This window comes from Synchiropus splendidus, chromosome 3 (genome assembly GCF_027744825.2).
Source record: "Synchiropus splendidus isolate RoL2022-P1 chromosome 3, RoL_Sspl_1.0, whole genome shotgun sequence".
Lineage (NCBI taxonomy): Eukaryota > Metazoa > Chordata > Actinopteri > Syngnathiformes > Callionymidae > Synchiropus > Synchiropus splendidus.
The window spans coordinates 27,998,524-28,023,821 of NC_071336.1; the positions used below are offsets into that span (position 1 = coordinate 27,998,524).

Consider the following 25,298-nt stretch of genomic DNA (forward strand, 5'->3'; position numbering starts at 1 on the left):
CGAGTAGATAGTTGTACCGGGGTGAGTTCATCAAAAAGACCGGAGGGCCACCGGAGAACCAGCCACCAGTGAGGACACATTATTTCAGCATACTACACGCTAGAGATGGGTGATAACTTATCGTACACGATATACCGGCTAACACAAACTCCACGATGACATTTCTGCATCTCACGATAAATTCAATAAACACGCAGCTCACTCGCTGCATTGGACCTGCACACGTGAACATGATGAGACCGTGGCGCTCCCATAATGACACTGGTTGACTCTGAGTCTCTGGATCTGTGTTTGTTTTATTAGATGGAGTGGTCCTCATAGGTTCTCTGACGTGGCCGTCTGCCTTGGTTCACATCAGCACATGCAGGTCTCCCGCTGCACTGGTGCCTCTGCAAAACACCGTGGTGAAAATAGTCGGATACTGGACGGAGCTCCGCTCCGCTCCGCTGGTGGCGGCGTCCTCTTCCACGTCCCCATTAGGGTTCACTGATCGCGGACACTCTCTCTCAGGCAGAGTTAATGCTACGACCCGGCGTCAGTTAGGGACCATCAACAAATTCTAAAGCGGTCACAGTATGAGACATTGAAAAACAACCATAAGAGAGAGAATTGTGAAAAGGTTTTTCATGACACAATACAAAGGGCCAACAGTTTGTACCATGATTTGGAGAATAGAATATGACTAAATAGTCATTTATTGACATTATTTCTTCAATAGCATCTAGGAAATGAGTCCAGACTGGTCCATAGTTAAAGTCAACTGTTGAGACATGAGAGACGGTTCAATTTAACCCCTGAATAAAACTGGCAGAGCAGTTTATGGTGAAACACTGAAATTCTCATTTCTACACTTAGTTAACTATTATATTTAAACATAAGCAAATAATGACGTTGGAGACAAACTCCACTAATAAGTTTCATCGTAAAACAGTTTCAAGAGAGACTGTAGTGTCCAACACTACAGAATGAAAATGTATTTATCGTGATAATAATTGTCATTGCCGAAATTACAACATGTTATCGCGATAACTTTATTTGTCTGTGTCGCCCGTCCCCACTACACACTGGTAAAGTTTTGACAAGAGTGATTCACTCACCAGGCCATCTGTCACTCCAGTGGTCTTGTCTTGGCTAGAATTTGACGGCCATGATCCAAACTGGTGCGGCCAAGTCCAAAACCTCTCGCTGAGCATTTAGCACAGCGTCCCCTCTCACTCCCGCCGCGCTCGTGCCGCTCCCTGCCTCCACAAAAACATTCCTTTGTTGTTGCCTGCTTCAGCCATAGCAGGTAAGCGGCAGATGGCCTGAAGGACCACCACCCACACACACAGACACACACCAGCACAACATGGAGGGAACACTTGTGTCCGGACGGCATGTTAACCCACTCAAAGTCTTCACCTTTGCTTGCCATTTTTAGCGGTTTGAGTCGTGCGGAGGAATGTTTAGCCTTGAATTTGTTTACTCCATCATCCAGGGAGCAGCATGTCTCACTCTGTTGTTGCTAGCTTTTGTTGCAAGCTTAAGCAATACGTCAGACCTGGTCTGGATGGTTTAAATTTGAAAATAAAATCATTTCACAGATCTTTGGAAAGGAAAGCAAAATGTTTGCAGGTTCATAGAGATTGATGTCACCAATTGACCGGTCTCTCTGAAGACACATACCGTGCTTTACTTTGAATTTTACACAGTTGCATTTGATTGAGTTTGTCAAATCCGTGAAGCCACGTTTAAATAGCTACCCACACACCTCTGGAACAACGCATTAATATGCAGTATGAAATGATCACATCATCTGCAAAGTTGGTTGTGTTGAATTACAGCGCTAAACCAGTGTTAAACAATTTCACGTCACTGGAGTTAGATCCTGGAGGCGCATCTATTAGGTGCAGGTAAACAAGCTCTTCGGCTTCAGAATCAGAGAAGAGGTCTGGAACCGTTGCATGACAGCAGGTGCCAGTGAGCATGGAAGCTTGTTCCTCTAACCAGGAGATGAAGAGCGTCCTAAGAAATGGGTGATGCAAGTTTAAAGAATGGGGCGCAAGTGGTCTGCGGTTCGATCGACTGCAAAGACTTTGAACGTAAACTAACGGAAAGCAATGATACCTTGCTCACTTCTTCTTCTTCTTCTTTTTCTTTCAGCTTCCCTCTTCAGGGGTCTTCACAGCAGATCTATCTCCATCTCACCCTGTCCTCTGCTTCCTCTTCTCTCACCTTCCTCTCTTTCTCCACCTTCTGCCTGGCAGTTCCAGCCTCAACATCTTCCGTCCAACTGTTTACCCAAATACATGACATGTTTTGGACTGTTGGCCCTTCTTAAGGGGCCATAACATGTACTGTAATTGGGTCTTTGAATTTTTATATTGACGTACGTAGTATTTTGAGCTGTACATCTCTAATCCTTTAGACACTTCACTCACTGTCAAGCCTGCGCCGTCAATTCCTCAAGTTCTTCATTGAAATGCACCAGCTCTTCTTCAAATAAAGTTGGCAAATCTCTCAGATCTTCGCTGATATTGCCGCTACTTTCTCCTCATCGTGCACTTTGTCTACATTTGGTACCTGCTGCAGTGTCACAAGATGGAAGCTCATTGAATCATAGTGTAATTTGTAGTCATGTATGGAAATAAAACTGTTGTTTTTTCATCAACTGAATGAAGACGCAGTATCTCTTCTTTCTCACTATGTATTGGTTGAATGGATGTCGGTGGTCCTGTAAGTCTGCACCGGCTGCAAGAGGCTAGGATGTGTTCCTGTCTCAGCTTGGTGGGATTGCGCTTGCTTACTTCAAATACTTTCAAATAGTGTCACAAACCAGTTTCCACAGTTAGTTTTGAAAACAGTCAAAAGAAGGGCCACTGTGAAAGAGTAAACATTTTCACATCCTGACTGCACGACAGTTGATGTTCAACCCTCCGATGATGTCACGAGTACCATTAACAAGTCACTCTTTTCATTGGCTTTAAACTGAATTCACGCTGTGTCAATTGCTTGTCATCTTTTTCGATCTGTCAAAACAACATTCTTCGCTTTTCTTTGTGTTCTAACCCACATACAGGTCGAGGAACCTGCATAGGTTCAATTTTTTTCCTGCCCATCCATGAGATATTTGGTTTGATGAAGAGGCCTGTTTGTTTAGAATTTGCGAGATCAGCAATCTAAGGAAACATCTGTTGTTTTTCATTGACACTTCAGCTGGTTCAGATCTATCCAATGCGCCCATCCACGATAAAGGACCAGCAGAAACAACGTTATAAAAGAAGCAACATAGATTTTTATTTATGAGCTATATACATATGTTACAGTATATTACAGCAAAAGTACGGGGAAATGCTACACAGTCAGGATTGCACGGTTTTAGAGTTAGGCCACAGCGGTTGTACCGTGGTGAGACACAATGTAGAGTGTGCAGTTAGTACAAACAGCATACACGTCTTTGGCTTCATAGGGACGACACGGCGCGTGGAAACACTGATGCGGACACACACACACAAGAGGCAGCAGGGGCCCTTAGTCGATGGCAGGTTGGTTTTGATTGGTAAATAGTTTATGTACATGAAACTTAGAAGTCAGAGATGATTCAATAACTTGGCAGAAACTCTTCACTCTGGTTCCCATTTTGAAGAACACATCTGTCACACTACTCACTTCTCTCTGGGCCACATTGGTAGCTGAATTTTAGTTCCTAATATAATCCCTTTAATACAAAAATATACATTATTTTGTCTGTATTCTCAGAAAAAGCTGAACTTAAGACAATAGATTTCTATCATGTTTAATGGTCTTGGTCCTCTGGCTCTATCTAAGTCACAGAATTCCTCTGGACTTTTTCCGAAAACACACAAAATAAAAAGTTCTCCAAAAGCTCTTGGGACTTTGTTCCCGGTGATTTTAAGAGTTAGTCCGAGTGTTTAGATCCAGCGATCACAATGGCCCCAGATGACATCAGAAATCAACTGGTGGCGGTTTCATCGTTTTGAATCGGTTATCATTTGTTGGTGGAAATGGCATGGAGTCATGAGTCATGAATGGGACGCGTTTATTCATTTGAGGAGCTCAGTTCTAACGTCGCTGCGGCTCTCCGCCTGATATCAGCGGATCAGAAATGCAGCCGGAGCCATCAGAGCTTCTGGGTGAGGAACGGAATACAGAGAGAAGCCGAGAGGACGGAGATTGGATTAAAGATGGATGGAGAAGGAAAGCAGAGAAGAGAGAGAGCGGGGAGGGAAGTGACACTGAGAGAGGAGCCGACAGAGAGATGGATGCCGCAGGGGTCGCTGGGGTGAGGAGATGGTGTAATGATTAGATCACGGATACCCTTGAGCCTCCCTCCCGTCGCACCTGCACAGGAGAGACCTGGGAGCGCGCGAGGAGGCCGGCGGTTGTAAATGGCCACACTGTCAGAGTTCATTTGGGCAGAGGAGGAGTGCAGGAGTGGATTAACGCAGTCTACCATTAGAGAGCAGCTCGCCAGCGCTCCCGCGACGGGCCAGAGGATTGCTCTGCTCCCTCAAAGATTTACTGGAGATGTTGGGAACGCTCAGCGCCGCAGATATTAAAGAAAGTGGAGAGGGAAACTCGGGTGATCCAGGAAGATCAGAAAATGACATCTGTCTCACCGCTGTAGTACATTTCTACCTCCACTCTCCTTCAGTCTGGCTGTGATGGAACCCGTTTTTGGATGATGTCATCTCCAGAAAGGTGACCAGATGATTTTGGGATGCTTCCATCTAGTGGTCACTTCTTAATAACAGGAAATTGAGTGAAGGCAAACCTTATGAAGAGAGTGCTTTTGCGAAGAAATATGTTTTTTGGCTTTTAAAGCCATTGAATGACAAATAAAAACATGCTGTATCTATGACCGCTACATAAACTGAAGTTAGACTGGTACTGAATTAAGTTTTGAGTTACAGTGGAACAAAATAAAATGTACAAATAAATGATCCAGTTCATTCCCATACATAAGAAGAGCTGCCATGACACAATATTTAAAAAAATGACATTCTTTTGTGGATCAATAACTGGAGAGGGGAGATGAATTAGTTCATCCACTATGGAGAAATGACTCACAAAACAATGTATTAAACCATCAAATCTTCCTGTTCATGATACATGTGTTGTATAAACATTAAAAATCGTGAGAAAAAAAGAAACAGTTGCTCGACTCAAGACAGTCCAAAAGGCTGTTAAATCTCTATAAAAGTACAAAGAGCACAACAGCAACATGACGTGTGATTTTCGGGACGTGGAGTTCGCACACATATCAGGATCATAAAATGCAGGATTCATTTTGCGAGAACAAGCGGTGAATCTCGTCCAATTTATGAAATCAGATGTTTATTACCGCAATTTGTGTTTGAGACTGGCATTTTAAAATACCACATGTGGGAGTGCGTGGGAGAGTGGAACGCTCCTTTAAGCACGAGGGGGAAACATCTCATGTGTAGCCAGGGAACAACTTCAAACACAGCGACTAGTAATCTTCACTGCAATAATTGTGTCAGGTCAGCTGGGCGGGAATCAAATCGAAGTGAAACCAAACGCGTTTGTCGCTCAGTCTGGGATTCTCTAGGTCCTATTTTCTATTTTTTCTTCCTTGCTAGTGGTGAGTTTACGATCGAAGTGTCACGATGCAGCGGTTGCAGTCTTTCTTTCCATAAATATAGGTAAATCCTTTTAACTGCAGATTAAAGAAACACTTCATGTACATGTGAAGTGCAGCAAGAGAAGGGTTTTACTGATATATTTTTCTTTGGTTTGAAGCTGTTGGATCTTAAAAATATATTTCAAATTGAGAAGAATCCAGGAGTGTTTGGAAAACACTTGGTGCAATACTGCTTTATGTTTTTGAGAACAGCAGGACACTTGGAAGCTGCAATTCATTTTGGAGCCTTCTTCTTTTGGCCCCATTAGTGGGGAAGGATGGCTAATTCGGCGATCATAAAGAAGTCACACAGGTCATCCATCGCAAAGTGGCACAATTGTTTTGTTTTTCATTGGATTTCTTGTGAACAATGGAGGCTTTTAGGGCTTTGAAGGACTCAGGATTTGCTTAACCATGGTACGGGGGAGGCAGAGGAGCACCACTGAACATCTATGAGCTGTACAAACCTTAAAGTGACGGGGAATCTCAGCTGAAGGTGGAAGAGGAGAAAGAAATCATCTTGTGATTCGATTTTGTCATTTTGTGCCAGAACTGTGGCTGGCGGCTCGAGTGGTTTGTTCTGCTGACAAGCCGGTAATACCTCGAGTAAGATAAAGCTGGAGTAAAACGGCTCCTGTCAAGCTGTCACTGATAAGAACAGAGGATCACAGGCGGCCGAGACACCTCAAACATGAGAGGGCCAAAGATAAAGAACGTTGGAGAGGGAAGTAAAATCTGAAGAACAATGATCAATGGCTATCCGCTGACATCTCCTTCTAACATCTCCGGAGAGTCTGTGCGAGCGAGTCGTGACGCGAGGTGTGTGATGTATGGACCCGGGTTATCAATAACCGGCTGCATTAGAGGGGGCCAGCCAACAGCCAAGGTCGGGAATCGCTGCAATCCTTTCAGACTGGGTCTTCTCCAAAACTCTCCCCATGTGGAAAGTGGCTGGATGAATGAGGTCATGAGCAGCTGTGGCATTTCGGCGTCTACCTTTGACAGATTGATGCCTGCAGACTTGGCAAGCGGAGTCAAGCGGGAGCCTGGTTCTGAGGCTGGATCAGGGAGAAAGGAATCGTGATGAATGGACCGACGACACAGGGAAGAGGGCAAATGTTGGTTCCCCCCCCTCCACGATAGGCAAGCTGCTGGATGATCAAGTCTCTTAGCCACACTGGGCCATTGCAGTCGTCTGTAGCCCTTTTCTCTCCAAAGGCCTCTGGAATGGTTGTAGGCAATAGTGGAGCAGAGCGAAGCCACTGATCTCTGGAGGACAGCACAGCGGCTCACGCCCAGTTAGTAGCTTTGTTTCGGGTCATGAGGTCCAGTGCTGCCCATCTTTCTCTTCATTTTCAGTCAACAGATGATTCACTCCTCTCCTTCTTCTACGTATGTGGAAGGAAACCAGCCGATCTGAAGAGGAAAATTGGAAACTTAAATAAGTATGAGCTACGATATTCTTAAACCAATCCAAAGGTTATGTCAAGGTGGGCGTTTCTTAGAATATACTATACACAAACTAACTGACTGATGTGGCGTACCACAAGGCTCAATATTTGGACCGTCAGAAATCAAAGTTCGTCCTTTGATTTTTGATAAGGTTGAAGCGTGTGCGCCGTGTGACTCAACTAGTTGTCTGAATTGGTACGATCAATAATTATCTTATGATATATTTCATGAGTATGTTTAGTCCCGCGTTTGAACATCTTCATCTCACTGTCACATGCTGCGTACACACTTAGCCCTTAGCTCTTTGTAAGTGTTTTAACAAATCACGAGCCATGTATTTTTAAGTAGTAAGTAGTTACATTATAATGTACTTCCTACCTATATTGACAGCATTACGTGTCAGGTCATGTTAAACACTCACAGCGAATTCCCACAGGTAATATTAATTTGACTCATAAGTTATTATTAAACTAGCTACATTTCAGCATTTGAAATACTAATAATGCTCAGCTCAACGGGACAGAATGTGGCAGAAGAGTTACACAACTCACTAGCACAACCAAGTAGAAACCAAGCAAGAAAGTTGACGCTCAAATGTGGGTCAAAGTGTGTGCCATGTTTACTGCTCAGTGGGCACTAGACAACAACTGACACAGCCCCTGAAAAATGTCAGCACAAACCTGACAATCAGTGTGCCTTCTTCTTTGTTGTTTTTTTTGGGGGGACAATGCAGAAAGATACAGCACCACATGCAGGACTGACTGGAATACTGGATTCGGATGGCAATTCCAAACACCGAAGATTGAAGTTCATCCAAAGCATTTCCAGTCATTAGTTGCGAAAACTTCCTTTGCCCTGGTCATAAATAAGTCACCTGAGCTATGACACACTTCATTCATTGACAGAAATATTGACTATATCCATAAGAGTGGGGATCATAGTTTTCAAAGTTACTAACAGGGAAAAAAAGCTGTTTTCTGCTTCCTGACAACTGAAGCCTAGAGAAGTTGGGGACCTACCCTGCCGTTGACCTCGCCCCTCCACCATCCGTTGGCTCCAGATTTTGTGTAGATCTTCACCACGTCACCCTCCTGGAGCGAGAGCTCTCGTGTGTCGCGTGAGCTGAAGTCGTACCGTGCGATGGCCACGCCGATCACTTTTGGAGTGAACACTGCAAGAGAGGAGAAATGACCGAACCTTTGGGTTGAATATCAAAAGCAATGTGACATTCACAAAAGACGATGGAAACTGTGCACATCTCATGAAGCGGATCAACAGGTGTGTGTTCATGCTGCTTTGGCTTCAGCCAACACCACTTCAGGCTGCAGTGTTTTGACATCCTTGTGAGGCCAAGTCCTGTCAAGAAGACAGCGGTACGACTTGCAGACTTCGAGCAGGTTTGCAAGTCTCCACTGCTCCGTCCCACCTGTCGGGCTTCCACTTTACTCTGAGTGGAAATGGAATGTCAGACCTTTTAAATCTGGCCGAAGGGATGGAATGTATCCAACAAAAATAGAGCTCTGTGCTTTCTGACACATTCACCTTTCCAATGATAGACAAACACTTCGGCTCTCGCCACAAGCAAATACACACGACATGCATTACTAACACACCGGCACTTTTCTCCACACTGCACAACACGCATGTACACTCCGCCACAGAGGAGGTGAGATGTTGAGGCTGTGAATTGTGCAATGGTGTCAAAGCAGCCAGCTGACAAAGTGTGAGACTGCGCAAGCAAAAGAGAAGAGGGAGAGAAGTGATACCTGTACCTGACCAGAAGGGGGCAGAGGAAGGAGGTACAAAGCTGTAGCCGGCAGGAGTTACAAAAGAGAGGCCACAGAGCAAGGGGGCTATGGCGGGGCAGGCCAGGCAGGAAGCGGAGAGATGCAAGGAGGAAGGTGGAAGGAGAGAGAAGCAAAGGAATAAAACATGTTTAAAAGAAATCCCAACTTCATTCACACTGAGTAGATACACAGGTCACACATGTCATTGACTGGCATGAATTACTTTAAACATTAGCTATGACCAAAGTGTACGTCCTTATTGTGTATTGTCCCACGTCTTTAGAACAAAACTCAATTGACTTAGGATTAAAAGTTGCTTGCAGAGGGAGTGGAGAGTTCTTTAGCAGGTGTTGGAGCACATGAAGTCATCAAAAAAATCATCCATATTTTTATGCTATCTGAACCTGTACTTCCACATATTTACAAGAGGATAGTCATCTCTAAATCCAATATGGTTCAGAGGACAGGGTCAGAGGAGTTACTTGGGGTCTAGCTCACGAGTGAGGGGGATACTCCAGTTTGAGATCAGCAGATGGAGGACTTTCTTTTGGCTTGCCGTGGCGGAGAAAGAGCTGAGCCAAATGGCAAATATCTCAGATAGAAGCAGCTAGATGGAGGGACGAAGGTGAAGAGTCAACCAAACTGAGGTAAGTTGGGCATCATTTTAGGATGCTCGGCATCCTCGTGGAGACTGTGCCTCTCGGTTGGCCTGGGACAACTTGGTATCCATGAGAAGGTTTCTGTCTGGATATGTGTATATACAGTTGTGTTTTTAGTGATACACCGTCACTAAATGATCCACATAAATATGTAAATCACATGTCTGTTCGGCAGGCGATATAAAACCAGCTAGCAAGCCATCCTGAATGACAAAAGCCTGATGTAACAAAACGACACAACATGATGAATCATTTAAAACAACACTGTGTAATTGTACTTGGGAGCGACACCTCTTGTCAGCGTCTCCGTCAATGAGCATCTTTACTTAAGGTATTTAACTGGGAGGAACAAGCACTTCACTCACAAAGAGAATTCATTCGCTGAAATGTATTTGGACGATCGTCCATCTGTAATGTAGCAACAACCTCTTTCTTTCTCCACATCAGACCGTCGACACGTTTTATTCAGCAGCTAAACCAATTGAGTGACCCATCCAACCTGAAGCAGCTTTGTTGTTCTCGACCTGAGAAAGAAGCATTGATCCGATTTCCTGCACTGTCCAACATCTTGACTCTGAAGAAAGCAACTTTTTTAACCCAGTGTCTCATTTCAGTACTCAGCCCTCTGCACTGTTCAGCCAACAGTGGCAGTAAACAATGGTAAAAAGTACATTTATGGTCTGGAATATTTACACATTAAAAATGTATTGTCGAGTTCAAATTGAAGACAATCGAGGCTGGTAGAGAGAGGAAAACCAGAAAGACGTGGGCTCTCACAACATTACCTCTGAGAAAATTAGAGTCGAGTGCTGAAAGTGAATTGAGCTGAAGTGCCAACAGAGCTGATGTACTTATCTAATGTTGTTTTTACGGTATTGCAGGAAAAAAAAAAAAAACGGTTCATCCTTGAATTTAGGGGAGTGAAAACCAAGCAAGTGCTTGGATGTTTGTATTTCAACAGCAGCTCCTCAGCGGCGCTGATTTACACGTCGCAGAAATGAATATTGCCTTGTTACTTCCGCCGTATGTCTGCGTCCTCATCATCGCGCGCCCGTCTGCCGCGGGAAATTGGGAGACAAATGACCCCAGTAGCAAATAAATGACATTCCACCAGAAAGATGATGCTACTTCTAAACTGCAGGCTCAGCAGTACGGCGCTGAGCCCCGTGGTCTTTGTTTTATGATGACTGCTAATTATTACTCGAAGGAATAGGAGTAATGGCGACAGGAAAGAGCCACCCAACACATGGGCATTTGAGTTCCACTACGCAACACTAACAGTCCTGCTTCATGCTAATTCACAGTTACTGGGCCTGACCTGCTGCTTAGGGCCAGATGACTGATGATGGACTGTTCTTCATGGTTTAAAAAGTCATGAGAATTTGGAAAAAGTGCTTTCAGTGACTCCAGAACGCTGATGGGCGTGTAACTCTAGGTCTCGTGCATCATCACCTCTCCCTGTGGGTACGGTCATGCGCTAATGGGCCGCATTTATTTCCACAAACCTCCTTCTTATTGCCACTTGCCTCTGTCTTGATACTCTTTTGGTGGGTATTTGTGATCTTGAACAAGTACCAACTTTTTTATTACATCAGTTCTACCAGGATGGATGGTGGTTTTCCTCCCAAAGAGGAGCCAATAAAAAACTCCTTTTTGTGTCCACACTTGTGTTTTGTCTTTTTTGTTTTCACTGAGCAGAAATCTTTCTCTTCTTTTGGTCCCTCATCTTTGTTTTGACCGAGGTTTGTTCCTTTCACCCACTGATTCTAGCTGATAGTTTCGTCCTAACATGATGTTAAATAAAGTGTCAAAACCCCAGGTTTTGAAAGAAAAAGAAGTAGAAAAAGAAAGAAAAAGAAGTATATTAAATTTTTTTTTGCCTGCTTGAATCAATATTTCCTTTCAACCACTTCAAAGGAATCCGCTTTTTTTTGCATAATCATACGTACAACCATCAGAAAGTTGTTTAACTCTCGCCCTACAAACACTGAAGTAAACCTCTTGTCTCTAAATCACGCACGTGAGCATGAGACGGACCGCAAAATTATAATCTGAATAATCCACTACATGAACAAAGGTATCATGAGAACTAAGATACTTTCTTGCTCTGGGTTGTCAAGCAGATCTCTGAGGGTTTGCAGCAAAACAGACTACGTATCCTGTCTTGGGTCAATGACTGTTTGGCTCTGAAATTCATACTTGACTCAAACTCGTACTTGAGTCCACGTGGAGAGGTGGATTTCGGTCCAGATTTCTCCATTTGTCTAGTCTGTATTTGGGATTGAAACAACACAACAACAGGCACTACAAAGATGAGATTCTTAGCCACATCAACGGCGTGTGACGGCTCAGGATTTTCACTGAGCAACTCAGCCAGTTTGTCCAGGCTGCTCACTAGCAGAGTTAGTTGCTCTCGGTTCTGCTTGTTGCTTTCCTTCAAAGAGCAGGTGGCAACCTGACCTGCCGTATCTACAGTATCATCACCAGTCAACCGATCCATGTGGTACAGGAAATATGGAGAAAAGCAGAGCAAATAAGGGTCCACTACCAACAAAGTCAAAGCCAATATTGTGACGCAAGTCCAGAAAAAGGAATAGTGCCAGTCAAACCAGTTAAAGAAAACCGTAATACAAGGCAGCCCAGCAAACACAAGACCCTCATGGTTGATTATTGAAACTGAAACTTCAATTCTGGTAACCTGCAATGATAAAGCAGTTTGTCTTCCATTGGAAATCGTCCAAAGAACAGCTTGAGCTTCAATTAAAGTCTTCCTGCAGAGCTGGAGGATATTAGATTCCCAACTAAAGGAGCCATTTGAAAGCCAAAGAAGGAAGTACAGCCTTCTGAACAGGAGGGTCTCAATATTAGACGCAGGACAACAAAGCAAACACAACTATTTGTATTGGACTTGTCTCGACTTATTTCCCCCAACAACTCAGTGATCTGTTCCGGTTTTTCTCCTGCTTCGGAAGTGATTGTCAGCACGCTCTGGATTATTATTTTGTCTTCCGCACGCACACAGGGTTCAAATGAAATCTCGTCTTAACATTCATTTTTTCCATTAAGCAGCAGATGGGCCAAGTTTCCTCGCCTACCTCACGCTGAGATTATTTCTGTCTTCAGGACATGCTAAATTGTGAGGGGTGAACAGGGACGTTTGACTGAGAGAACAACACTCTGTATTTTGGGAAGCGCAAGACGCACAAGTGATATCCCTCTGAATCTCGGTTGATTGATTTTCAATGTCTGCACCACCTGACCCCGCCATCTGAGGCGTTCGCAGCCTTATACCCAAAAATGAAAAGAAATTTTCTCTTTGTTTTTGTTCCTCTGCGTTTGTTCAGAAAATATTGTCTTATCTTTGTTAGGAGTCGTGTACTGTAGCACACAACAACTTGAATAAATCTATAGTAGATTTAAGATTTGCAACACAGAGTCAAGACCAAGAGCCCACACAGCAAAAACTCAAAATCTTTTAAGTAAACATATCTCATCCCACTTGATTTAAGACAAATTCACCTTTATAAATGACATTTCAGCGAGATGGAGGGACTTCTTTTAAGACAATGCAATCTTAAATATGTAGTTTCTTTTTCACTAGTTCTATTGGCAGATTTTGTATTTCAAGGTAGCAGGACCGATCTCAAATGCTGCTACTGCTGCCCCCGCTTCTTGACTGTAGTGAACTCTTGAACAGTTTTATTCCCACTCACGTTACACTGAAACAACCAATGTTTAAAAATCATATTTGACCCCGGTATGAGACGGAAATGACCTTCCATCCAAAACAATGTCTTTTATCCAACTAATGCCATAACTTTTTGACATTTAAATAAAATCTGTTTTATTTTTTTGCTAGATGGCGTTCTATTAATTATAAATGTAAAATGCCTGGATGTCAGTTGTGATGCCTGAATTAATAGCCTGAACGTGTGAGGAGGGTACAGCGGGTAATTTCTGACAAACGCGCAGAATGGTGATGCGCTTCGCATAGTTTGGCGGAGCTGCTGCCAGGTTCCCTCATGACAGAGTAGACATCAATTTCTCTTAAAGGTAAAATAACACCCGGGTGAAACTTTTGCTCTGGCACCTGGCTGACAGCTCACCACAACAGCAAAGTTCAGCAACATCTCGCGGAAGTGTCTGTGAAGTCGAATGCCCTGTTTTGGGAGATGAAAGCTGACAAGTTTGGCTTTTGTTCGTCTCTTCTCCATTTCAGGAAATCCCAACTGATGTTTTTCATATTGCATGAATGATACTTTTATGAAACGATCTCGCTCATCAGTAGTTGATAAACTATGGACTGCTTTTGTTGTTTCGTGACTGTGAAAATTCATAGAAATCCACAACCATATCCACATCTAAATCTACTCATAATATTTTTTATATTTACATTTTTTATATTTCCCAACATAATCTCACATTAAAAAATATATATTTTGGACCGTTATCAATTCATAGATGGACCAAAAGAATTGAGTGAGAAATCGCTCAATAAAAATACCTGATGCTTTTCATCTTTTTCTTTAAGCGACATAAACAATAAACAAATAAACAAATCTAAGCTGTAGTGTCAGCTATGCTCGGTCTGATACGCTGATGCCTCTGAGGAACAATCTTCCAAGTGAATTTGAGACACCAGTCCATGTCTGAGGCCTTACGAGGCTTCATGAAACAGTTCTCATTTTCCGAGCCCACTAGATGGCACTCTTCGTCGTGAAATCTTTGGATTTTATCATTTTTAAAACTAGAGCGCTACCAATAGAGCGCAGAATAAAAAAGCCACAGCAATCTTGTTTTGTCATGGAGCACAATACTTGTTGTGTGATTGTGTGATAAGTCTGAAACATAACAGCCAGTGGTTTCTGGTGAGAAGTTGATGAGGGAAGACACAACCATCACACCTGTCACAGCGCAACATAACCCACATTGCAGCAGCCCTGCTCCCTTCAGTGGCCCAGCTCAGCATCAGCCTATTTTAAATGTCCTGACCAAGTGGCAAGAAGTTATCAGACAAAGTCCTGAGCAGACTGCAACCCATGGTTGTCATTTGAGCTCAAACACTGCAACGTCCTCATAGAACCATTGCAGCTCTGGCATTGTGTATTCCGCAGGTTTACTCACAGTTGCCTCCCAAGCGATTGATCCGATGCATTGTGGCATTTTCCATTTCCCGGTATGGAAACTGCAGTGTGGTGTCCAGACTCCGAAAACCTTCTCGTAGAGAATGATGCTTGTAATATTCAATCAGCTCCTAGACAAAACAGACACATGGACCACTTCATGAGTACAATTGCAAGACTCCAGCCAACATTGCCTATGCCTCTGATGATCGACCGACTGATGGAGTTCCATGTTTGAGGGTTGGTATCCCTATATTCACTGAAGTTCAAATTTTGCTCAGACCAAATGCTTAAAAATTTGGATGGATGTCAAATAGAAAAAAACCCACTTTTGACTGTGTAAACATAACTGTATAGCTGTCCAACATCTGCAGGGGTTATCTATCATTCGGAGGCCCCCGGGGCCCATATAAACACACCTCTAATCAGGGCTATTTTTGTGCTCACTGCTGGAGTGAAATTCAGGCTCTGACACTTCATTAAGCGGACACAATGATTTATTTATGAATTGCGGTGGTGGCAAAAGAAAAACAGCCTGAACAGACTCACAAATAGGCTCCTGAACTTCTTGTTTTCGGCGATGTGGCAGCAGTCCTCCTTGGTCAGGATCTTTATGTGCTTCACGTCGTTGTTGTACCTGTGGGCCATTGAATAAGTTATGAGTGTAATTTCCCTCTCTGATCACCGCCATCGATCGGCGGCTGGCCCCCTGGCCCCTGTGGAGAGCACGGCTGCAGCTTTAATGCATAGAGTCCCACGGATTTGAGACGCCTGAGTGATGGCTGTTTGGGAGCACATGTGAGCTGCCCCACTCCCTTGACCCGCCCCTCCCTTCGCCTCGCTCTACAACACATGCTTGTCACATATACCGTAATGAAGAAATGAATGAAGGCATAGCGGGGCAATGTTTAGCCGTATAGATCATTATGAGGGCTGTCAAAATGAAGGTGCGAAAGCAGGTTAATCCATCGTCGTGAATAAGCAGGTCTCTGATATGTCGCTGCTCTAGCTCATAGACCCCCCAACAGCTGAGAGCAGGGTTGGAAAACTGCCCTAGTTTTAAACACTATGGTGACACCACCAGAATAAGGTGTTGTTTCTGTCCTCCCCGAACACACCCACTGGTGCATTCAGGTCCGTTTACATTAGGGCTGTGTATCGGCAGGTACGATATGTATCCTGTAAATTCAGCAATATATTGAAATAAAGGTGATAATGCTGTACAATACCATGTTTATGAAAACAAGTTTATCAGTATGACCTCAGTATAGTTAGACTTTCAGTTCAATTTTACACTCTGACAGAGGAATCACTCTCTTAATCAACAAAATAACTTGTGTGGCATAAAAAACGTTATTAGACACGTCACAAATGCAGCAGCATATCCAAGTATCTATGTATTAAGTATCGGTATAGACATCTTGAAATCAAAACAATAAAAAAGTATTCCGATATTGCAGGAAAAATATCGATACAATAACACAGAATCAAGCATCATTATATTTGAGCATATCATATATAATTTACCATATTAAAGATCCACTTTTAGAGAGTTATATATATATATATATATATATATATATATATATATATATATATATAGTTAAATGTAAATTATATACTCTAAAAAAAAAAAAAAACTCTATATGGATTTATGCCCAACATGGTTGCTGTCTCCTGTGCTGCTGTCTAAATTCCGTGTTATACAGCAGTGTACGCAATAATTCAAGTATCATTTCCATCATATGTATTCTAGCCAAGGGTAGGACCCTACGCCTGGCTATACATGAGACTACAGAACTGCAATGTTTTGGCAGCTGAAGGCATACATTTTGAAACAGACAGGCGTCCAACTGTTCTAAAATAAGCTAATTATTTTCCACCGTTATCCCTGTAAATGTGTGAAGACGTCCCGCTCACACCCGCACCGTGGTTTTCATAACCTTGACTGGTCCTTCTCAGCGATGTTCAGAGCAGCGTGTCGGCGTTTGCACAGGCAATTAAGACTCCAGCGCAGCGGAACTTGAAGGGACTGAGGTTAGCCAGGGCAAAAAAAAAACGATGCTAAAAAAAGGTAAATGAACTTAGAAGGAATGTTTTTGCCTCTCAGTGCCGGAAAACGATCTCGCTCACACACTTGACAGCATTAGACAATGGGTCGTTTTTCACTGACGGCAAACTTCAGCCAGGCTGTTCATCACCAGCACCGGAGCGAGACTGTCCCTGATCGGGTCACTCGCTTTTAAACACTCTGAAGATGTGTTTGTGTTGAGGAGACTAGTATTGCAGAGGCTTCTATTTATACACTGCTACAGTCTACTAGGCTCATGAGGTCAGACTGTCAGTAACTGCTTGATTCTGTCAGTCAAACTGTGCTCAACTGCTCTGCCACTCACATCACTGTAAAGGCAATTCAGCAGCCCCTGCGATGAGGTTTCAATCGTCTAAATGCGATCGTGTCGAGTCAGTACTGCGGTTTTCATCTTAGTAGTTCGCCATTGACCTCAAGAATTGGGAGTTGAATCACGGACTTACTTGATGCTGATGGCGTACTCGGTGAGCTCTTTGCTTCGGTGTCGCACCAGGTAGGTGCTGTTGACCCGATTCATCAGTTCTGTCTCAGCCTGCGACCGCTCCATGGGCCCTGCAAACCTGCGGCACCCAGGGAAACGCCACAAGATGATGATAAAACAACAATAAAGGAAGCTAATGTTAAAGTGAAGACAAAGTAGGGATGATGTGCGCGACAGTTGGCACCATTTCTGTCCTTTAAATAGGCTTTCCTTTACGTACCACGGCTGAGTGGAGTAATCGATGGGCTTTGGCACCTGGAATACAAAGCAAAATAGGTTGTTTTTTGTTTGTTTTTTTACCAGAATTGACTACAGCATCAATGTTGGCTCCATTTCCATTTTCCACAATGTTCCATCAGGTGCTTTTACACTCCCAATAAAACACGCTAATGCTTCTCTTATCGTCACCACAATGTGGACACAGTGATAACAGTCTCTTATCTTCTGGAGGCCTAGTTATGCTGCAACAGCAGCACGGAATATGAATTTTGTGTCAGCAAGTTGAATATTATAGAGCTAAGAGGAAGACAGAGACAAGACACACAACACAAACAGGACACAGAACAGCTCTCCGCTCCATTCAGTGTGACTAAATGATTGCAATATACCTAATTATCAAGAAAAATTATTATAAAATAAATGTAACAAAGGAGGCAGAACAGAGTTGTGAAGTGAAAAACATTGTTTTAGAATTCAACAGCTTATTTTCCTGGGTTGAAAAGTCAAAATGAAAGTGAAGGCAGATTGTATAAGTGAAAAAGTGTTGCTTCTCACACAAAAAAATAAAAAATAACTATGTATGGATACACAATGTGGCATATTATCTCAATGACATTTCCAGTTCGAGCACAATAGTAATGAGGAAAAACACTTTTAAAAGCATGATCCTTGAGGAGAGCAGTGCTTACACAAGGGCAGGGCTTCACGGCATCGTTTGGGAAAAAGCCAACTTCCTTGGTGGACAGGATTTTACCCTGAAAGCACAGGCACATAAACGTGTTACTGGTTGACTCCATCTCTATAATTCAAACACAATTAGCTTGCGATGCAAAGCAGAGCGAATAAACACGGCGGGTTAACAACTGTTGAGCCGTCTGCCGCCACGGAGACTTCCTTATTTCTCCCTCGCCCATGTCCTGATTTATTAACTGGAGGAGACTCTGGTCCTCATAAAAAAAGACCTAGTGCAGGAGCTCACTTTTAGTCCTGATCCAAGCATTATTGATGATTCTAATGGTAATAGCCAATGTGTTTTTTTATTGATCATCTCATGTAATCTTTTCTAATCATTAGCATTACAGTTAAAAATATTAATAATGAATGAAAATGTTCTAAATGAAACATTGTGGCTTTTTTAGTCACACCTCCATTTCCACCAATTTCTTGTCATTTGCTCACAATAAAACATGGTATGGTGTCTTTTTCTGGACTGCACCTCACCATAATGTTCTCAGTTGCTTTTGAGTAAAAGTTGCTTGACAACTACGTTGAGTGTCTCTTGTGCACTTTCAGCAGCAGCAAACTGACAGCACAACAACATAACGCTGGTGTGGTTTTCAACTGTCACATGACTGTATTCTACGACTCTCTTATCAGCTGCACAGCGCTGCGCTTTGTCTCACGTACCTGCTGCGTTGTAATGATCGTCACTGCTGCTGACACTGACAGAGTAAACAGATGGCTGCTATTGAATAAAATCTAATGAAGCTGATCGATTCTATTTATCACACATCCCCAGAACTAAAATGATTACAGACCGACGGCTACAGAAGTGATGGATATTGAATCATCTCTGGCTGCCGGGATTCGGCAGCCTCCAGTTCAGCGTTGAGACTGGGTTAATTGAATAATACAATCTTTTCAGGTGATTTGTTCAGGTAGTGGGAGGATTTGTTTGGATCAAATAGAGGAGAAGGGAGGTGGGTCGACTTTAATGTCTCATCTTACAGCGTCCCTAAGAGCAGAAGTCTCACAGCGTCAGGAGAAATATATATTTTTCAACCACAAATTTTTTTTAAAAAGTGGACGGAAACATATATTTCCTTCAGAATTATGAAAGGATAGATATGACAAAACTGATACTGCGATTTTTAATCGATAAACAGGCCAAAGTAATTCTCTATGAATGAAAAGTTCATTCATAAATCTTGAATTCTGACCTGCCACCAGGGGCTGTGAGGTTCGGCGTTGATGAGCTCAATGATATCTCCGGTCTGGATGTTGAGGGCCGGACCCGACGTGGGGCTTGGGACACCGAAGTAGTTCCTGATGACCACCACTTTAGGCAGACCTGCACAGGGAAGGAGAATGGAACGTGCAAGGGTTTGACTGACAGCAAAACAAGCTTTCATTCGATCTAATTTCACTAGAGCATGACACTCCATCTACACCGGGATTTTCATTTATAAAGCCAGCAATGTTTATGTGGTTGCAGAAATGAAACGCCAACTGCATCTTTACAGTTTGCTTGACTGTGTGCTCATTTCCCATTGAACCACAAGTGGTTTTCGGTGTGTGGGCTGGAGTGTGACTTCAGGTTTGTAATTCTAAAGCTGCATCTTCGCACTGCTAAATAATTCATGGCCCCATTATAGATGGTAATAAGAGCGACTGTGGGCTACATGTGTACGCACATACCAATACAGACCTTGTCGGCCGTGTCATGGGAATGCAAATCACCTGCACACACTGTTCATTCTCAGAACACAGATAAGCCTCGGCAGGCTCTGCTGCACAACCACCTATTGCTCCATCTGCTCAACAAGTGTGCCGCGTTCGGTGCCACACGACCACAGTTGAAAGTTCTTGTTGGATTCTGTACTGCTTTGAGTGAAGAAAAAAAAAAGGTTTTGATAACGCTAACAGTATTTGTATCAGATTATGTTATGCCATGGCTCTCTCAGTTAAAAACATGTTTAACTAGCAGGCAAAACTTTCTCCGTCCAGAGGGTTAATAAATGATGAGTCTCCAGTGCGAGAAGTTGAGGGGACAAAAAAACCAAAAACAATGAGCGAAATGGGAATTCCAACGAGAGCATGAAGAGAAAAGCTGAAGGCAAAGAATAGAGAAGTCAACAGAGCTAATGCGTCTATATCTGTCTTGTTTCGGTTCCAGCAGCGTGGCACCGAGGCTGGCAGCCTGACACCAGCCAGCTCCTCTCAATCGCACTTCTAAAGACAGAGCCATGGAGAATTGAGTCTTGGGGGCACGAATTGCATTTGTATCCACACAAGGGCCAGCCACGTGTTGGCTCACCTTTGAAAACAAGACAAAGGGAGCAGCATTGAAGTATTACCAAACGCCATGGGCTGGGGCAATCAAATGCCTATTGATTTTAATGCGTCTTCAGTCAGAAATGATTTTCTGCAGCATAATGGATGGAGGGGAGGAGAAATGAGTGTTGAAGCCGGGTTTATGAGAGATTAAAGCCTGCTGGAGTGTACACACACGCACACACACAGGCAATCTGGAAGGTGAAAAGATGTCCTTGTTAATCGTATTATATTCGGAGGGTAGTGAGAGAATGCAACAACAGCTATGGTTTGAAGCCTGAATTACCCAACAGCAGCTGAACAATGTGCCTCCTAAACGTTACCTACAACAATGTTTCAATGGTTCAGAGGAAAAAGGAACATTCCATTGCAAAGAAGGGAAATGAGTGATCGGCTGCTTTAAGATTTTCATAAAACTGGAGATTGAATCAATTTTGATAGTGTGGATATCTTTCTGTATTTGAAACATAATATGCAAAGATGGTGACTGCGTTTGTAGCATAACACAAGCAATCTGACCATGAAGCTGTTGGATTTATTTTCCACCAGATTTTTAAGTGAAGAATACACTTTATGTATTTATTTTTTGAAAATATAATATAATATTGAGCATCCTTTGCCGTAAACAACCATAGGAAAAGTGTGGCAGAGTTGCCCTTTGCGTATATTTATGTCCCTCATGAGGTCAGAGCAAAACTACTGCACTTCTTCACTTCCTTCACTTATTACTATTGAAAAGGTAATTATGACTCAGTCATTTCCTGGGCGTCTTTTTCCCTCTCATTTCCACCACCTGTTTTCTGTGCAGCTATTAATGGTTTATGTTTAATAGTTCTATTATGTTGAATTGCTAAAATTAAATAAAAAAACAAATACGTCACGTTTCTTCCCTTTTTTCCTTTTTTACTGTATTTGTTGTTGCGCAAAATAAATACATGGTGTATATTGGGGAAAGTACCAAGTGACGTGCCTTAGCATAACATTTTTCATCATGGCATGGTTACATATTTTCATCTTTTTCTCCTTGTTTTACAATATTTTAGTAACAAAATTTAAACTGAATTTAAGTGTGCATATAATGTTGCACTATAAGAAATGCAACTGTCGCCTGTGGCTTAAAACAACAGAAGAACTAGAATGCTTTTCTTGTTTTACGATTTGCATTTCTTATTGCTTTCTTATTTTCTCAATATGACCAGTGTTTGGGAATAATATTTTAGTTGAGCATTTGCTGTGGTGAACCAGCCCTGAATATCTACTGTACCTCTCTAATTAATATCAGCAGAGACACCAGGAAATAAGTAACTTGCTCAGAGCGAGTCGATCCTGATAAGCAGCTGAATACAAGGAAGTCATTCATTCGTGACCTGAAAAAAAGCCTTGAGGGTTTTTTGTTTTGGTTTTTTTTCTTTTAAAAAGCAATATCATTTTAAATCAAATCAGACAATGCTGTGACGCGACGTCTGGAGTCTGAGACAGTGCTTTTTAATGCCTCACCTGGATCTCGGTCCTTCCCCTGCAAAACAAATGAGAAAAACACTGGTAAATATTAGATCACTCCTTTTCTTTTCCACAAACTGCAACCACAGGAACCAACCAAATAACCTGAAAAACAAAACGGTGCCAGCGTGTTTTTTTGTGATCAAAATGAAAACTGCAGAATAAACATGCATAGTTAAGAGCAGCTTGAGCCTTTCTGAATTCATCTCCAAAAATCTGCATTGAAAAGCAACTCCACAAACTGGAAACAATAATGCAGTATCCACTACAAAAGTACTATTAAAGTGCATGACTCCAGGCAGGAGCTCATGACTTCATAAAAACAGCACACCATCAAATGAACCTCTTTCATGAGTCAAGAATTGTCAGTGTCTTGACAGAGACTTGTAAGCACGACTTGAACCACTCTAACATGAAGAACTTTTTACCAACAGACCGACAGACGGATACACATTAACAGAAATATAACTGCCTTGCACTGGGTTGTAATCAACCAGCCATTCAATATTCAGCATAGAACAAATACATATGATTTCAGTTGCATGCATATGTTGAAATCTCTATCATTTCTACCCAAAGTTTCTGCAGAAATCTAATTAAAGCCCATTATTTGTTTTCAGCTCTGGACTGTGCAGAAACAAATGTAAAATGCTCCACTGACAGGAACAGCAGGGCTGACCCAGGACTGCAGACAAAACTTTGTAAATCTTCAGAAACGTTTCAAGCACCAGAAAGTGTAAGGGAAGGGAAGAAAATTGGCGGCTGCTCAGCAAACAGCTGCAGGACAGGAGGGTTCAAAGTGATGCAGAGATTGGAACACGAGGGGATAGCAGACAAACAGACACACGGCTCACCTGACGTCCGATGGAACCGGGATCTACAAGGGGTTTGAGAACAGGAGAGAATGACAGGTTAGCGGGTGCACGTAAACACTTGCACGCACTCATCGGTACAAGGCAACACTCCCTCATTAGTGGAAAAAGCGGAGGCTTGTTTCTGACTGAGGTTCACTTTGTTTTGCTGGCCTGCCACTACCTGACAGCCAAGACGGAGGAGGTAACAAGGCAGGATGGAGGGGGAGAAGCTCGGTGTTTTTGCTCCACCAGTTTCTTTCATTGGCTCCCGGAGGAACTGGTTACACCCCTTAGTTGCACACGAGAACACACACATGCACGCACGCACATGCACACACACACACACCCCTCTGAACAAACAAAACACTTGCATAAACACATACCTCCACGCTCCAGCACACACGCAGGCTGGAAGCGAGCCGCCAATGTACGCACTGAACCAAACAAACCTGCATATGCACCCACACATGAACGAACACACACACTAAGCAGACCTGTTGTTCCTTCTGTGAACTTTGACTTGTTACACAAACACGCGGTGAAGTGGCTGATAACAGAGACAAACGCAGGTAAACACTAGCTTATCTGTGAAGCGCGGACAAAACCTGCAGAGTGAAGCTTGTGTTTTTCCATTTGTAGCTTGCCACAAAAACAGCTTCAGATTCACGAAATGCATTTCAAGAATGCTTATTTTGCCCAAAGAAAATGCACGCTTTTTAAAAACTTTATGGAGACAACTCAATTTTGCACATGCTAACCTTGCTCTAACCAGTTGACCGATTGACTCGGTTCAGAACCAGTCTGTGCTGAACACAGCTGAACACAGTGCTCTGATGGTTCATTGCAATGTTTTGGGTTTTATCATATTAGACGTACTTCATTCATCCGACAGTGGGGAAATTCAACAAATCACAGTAGGAGCGTAAGAAAAAAATCAATATGCTGAAATATCACAATACTTGACTGTGCAATATTGTCTTGATAATAATTCATACCATACATAGATACTTGGATTTGCTGCTGCATGTGTGACCTGTTTAATGCACTAGTGTTATTTTGTGGTTTGAGGTGATTCATTGTGTAGATCTAGACCGACATCATATATAAACTCATTTTCATGCATATAAAATTGCCCTGCAATGTATGATTTTACCCTTATAATGATGGTTCTTATTACAATATATTGCGTAACTTACGGTATCTCAATATATTGCATCACCGGAATACGTATCATATTGCAAGACACCTGCCAATACACAGCTCTACGTCACACAAGTCTTAAGTCAGGGGTCTTAAATTGATCCGCAGAAGGGCTGAAGTGGTGCAGGTGTTTGTTCCAACCAATCACCAGTCAGTCTGGTGCAGCTTGTTTCAGCTGACACCTCATTGGCTAACCAGCACCCGCTGAGGCCTTTTGAGGACAGGTTTGAGACCCCTGTCTCAAGTGGCGATGAGGCATGGATTCTGGTTCCGTCCTATCCTGCGAGCCTCTGCGATCTAGTACTGTTGTCTGACTGCTGTGTTCCTCAGGGCGCGCCACTAAAAAACAAACTTGTCCAGAAGAGAAGTGCTTTTGAAGATGGGCCAAATATCTCCAGTTTTTGTTCTCAACTTCCACCTTTTCTTCAAATGTTTTTCTATCTGTGTACAGCCCTTTCGCTCATTTTTCTGTAGCACTGGGTGAAAAGTGCATGGAGTAATGAGAAGAGAAATTTAAACCGACATCCCTGCCTTCACAGTCCTGTGCTCTCCCATCACTGGTGTCCCCCAAATCTACTCAGGTACACAGTGTGCCCAGGTGGGCCTGGCGGTGGCGTTATTGCCTCTGTGACCTGATAGCACCATGACAGATGCCCGGTCCAACTAGAAATGGCAGCTCGCCACAGTGAATGCCAGGACACACACAAACGCACACTTCAAACTGCAGCGCTCAACTTGTGTGTACGATAAACAAACACTCACATTCAAATCATTGAGCTTGCATCAGAAAAAAAAAAAAAAAAAAAAAAACTTTTCCGGACCACATTTTGCTTCACAATCTTCACCTAACCATTCATAACATCATGAGCTGTCAACACTCCAGTGGACGGATTTTGAGTGACAGATTGCGGTGTAATAAAATAGTACAAAAATCTGGCAACATGTATGTAAAACTGCTATTCGACTCCAGGGAGCTAAGCACGGTGACATTGACTTGCTTTCGAGGTGTTGAAGGAGGAAGAATGGGCTCGAAAAAAAATGATATTTTCTGCACAACTTGCATGGGGGAAAAACAAAATCTTATTTCCTGAAAAGCCATTAATCATTGCACACACTTCCACATTCTAGATTCTCTGCATACACAACTGAATCTCCTAAACTTTTAATAAGTCACCAGATGTTCATAAAGTGGATCATCATCTCATCTCTTGTTGGCCACCATAAAGCTGCAGC

At 42.8% G+C, this 25,298-nt stretch overlaps 1 protein-coding gene across 5 annotated transcripts in view; it reads right to left on the reverse strand.

The window, feature by feature from the left end:
* Positions 1-3,269: 3,269 nt before the first annotated feature.
* LOC128755329 (guanine nucleotide exchange factor VAV3) overlaps positions 3,270-25,298 on the reverse strand; it is an 82,216-nt gene continuing 60,187 nt past the window's right edge. The window contains exons 18-28 of one of the 5 annotated variants that reach the window (XM_053858616.1): positions 22,866-22,888; positions 22,009-22,027; positions 19,398-19,528; positions 18,147-18,212; positions 17,459-17,493; positions 17,201-17,317; positions 15,215-15,302; positions 14,667-14,796; positions 8,869-8,949; positions 8,116-8,267; positions 3,271-7,060 (exon numbers count right to left, since the gene is read on the reverse strand). In XM_053858616.1, the coding sequence (XP_053714591.1) occupies positions 7,016-7,060; positions 8,116-8,267; positions 8,869-8,949; positions 14,667-14,796; positions 15,215-15,302; positions 17,201-17,317; positions 17,459-17,493; positions 18,147-18,212; positions 19,398-19,528; positions 22,009-22,027; positions 22,866-22,888 (887 nt within the window). In that variant the 3' untranslated portion in view covers positions 3,271-7,015. Of the gene's footprint in view, positions 7,061-8,115; positions 8,950-14,666; positions 14,797-15,214; positions 15,303-17,200; positions 17,494-18,146; positions 18,213-19,397; positions 19,529-22,008; positions 22,028-22,865; positions 22,889-25,298 lie in introns of those variants that run through there. The other 4 variants (XM_053858614.1, XM_053858617.1, XM_053858613.1 and 1 more) reach the window with 4 other exon arrangements.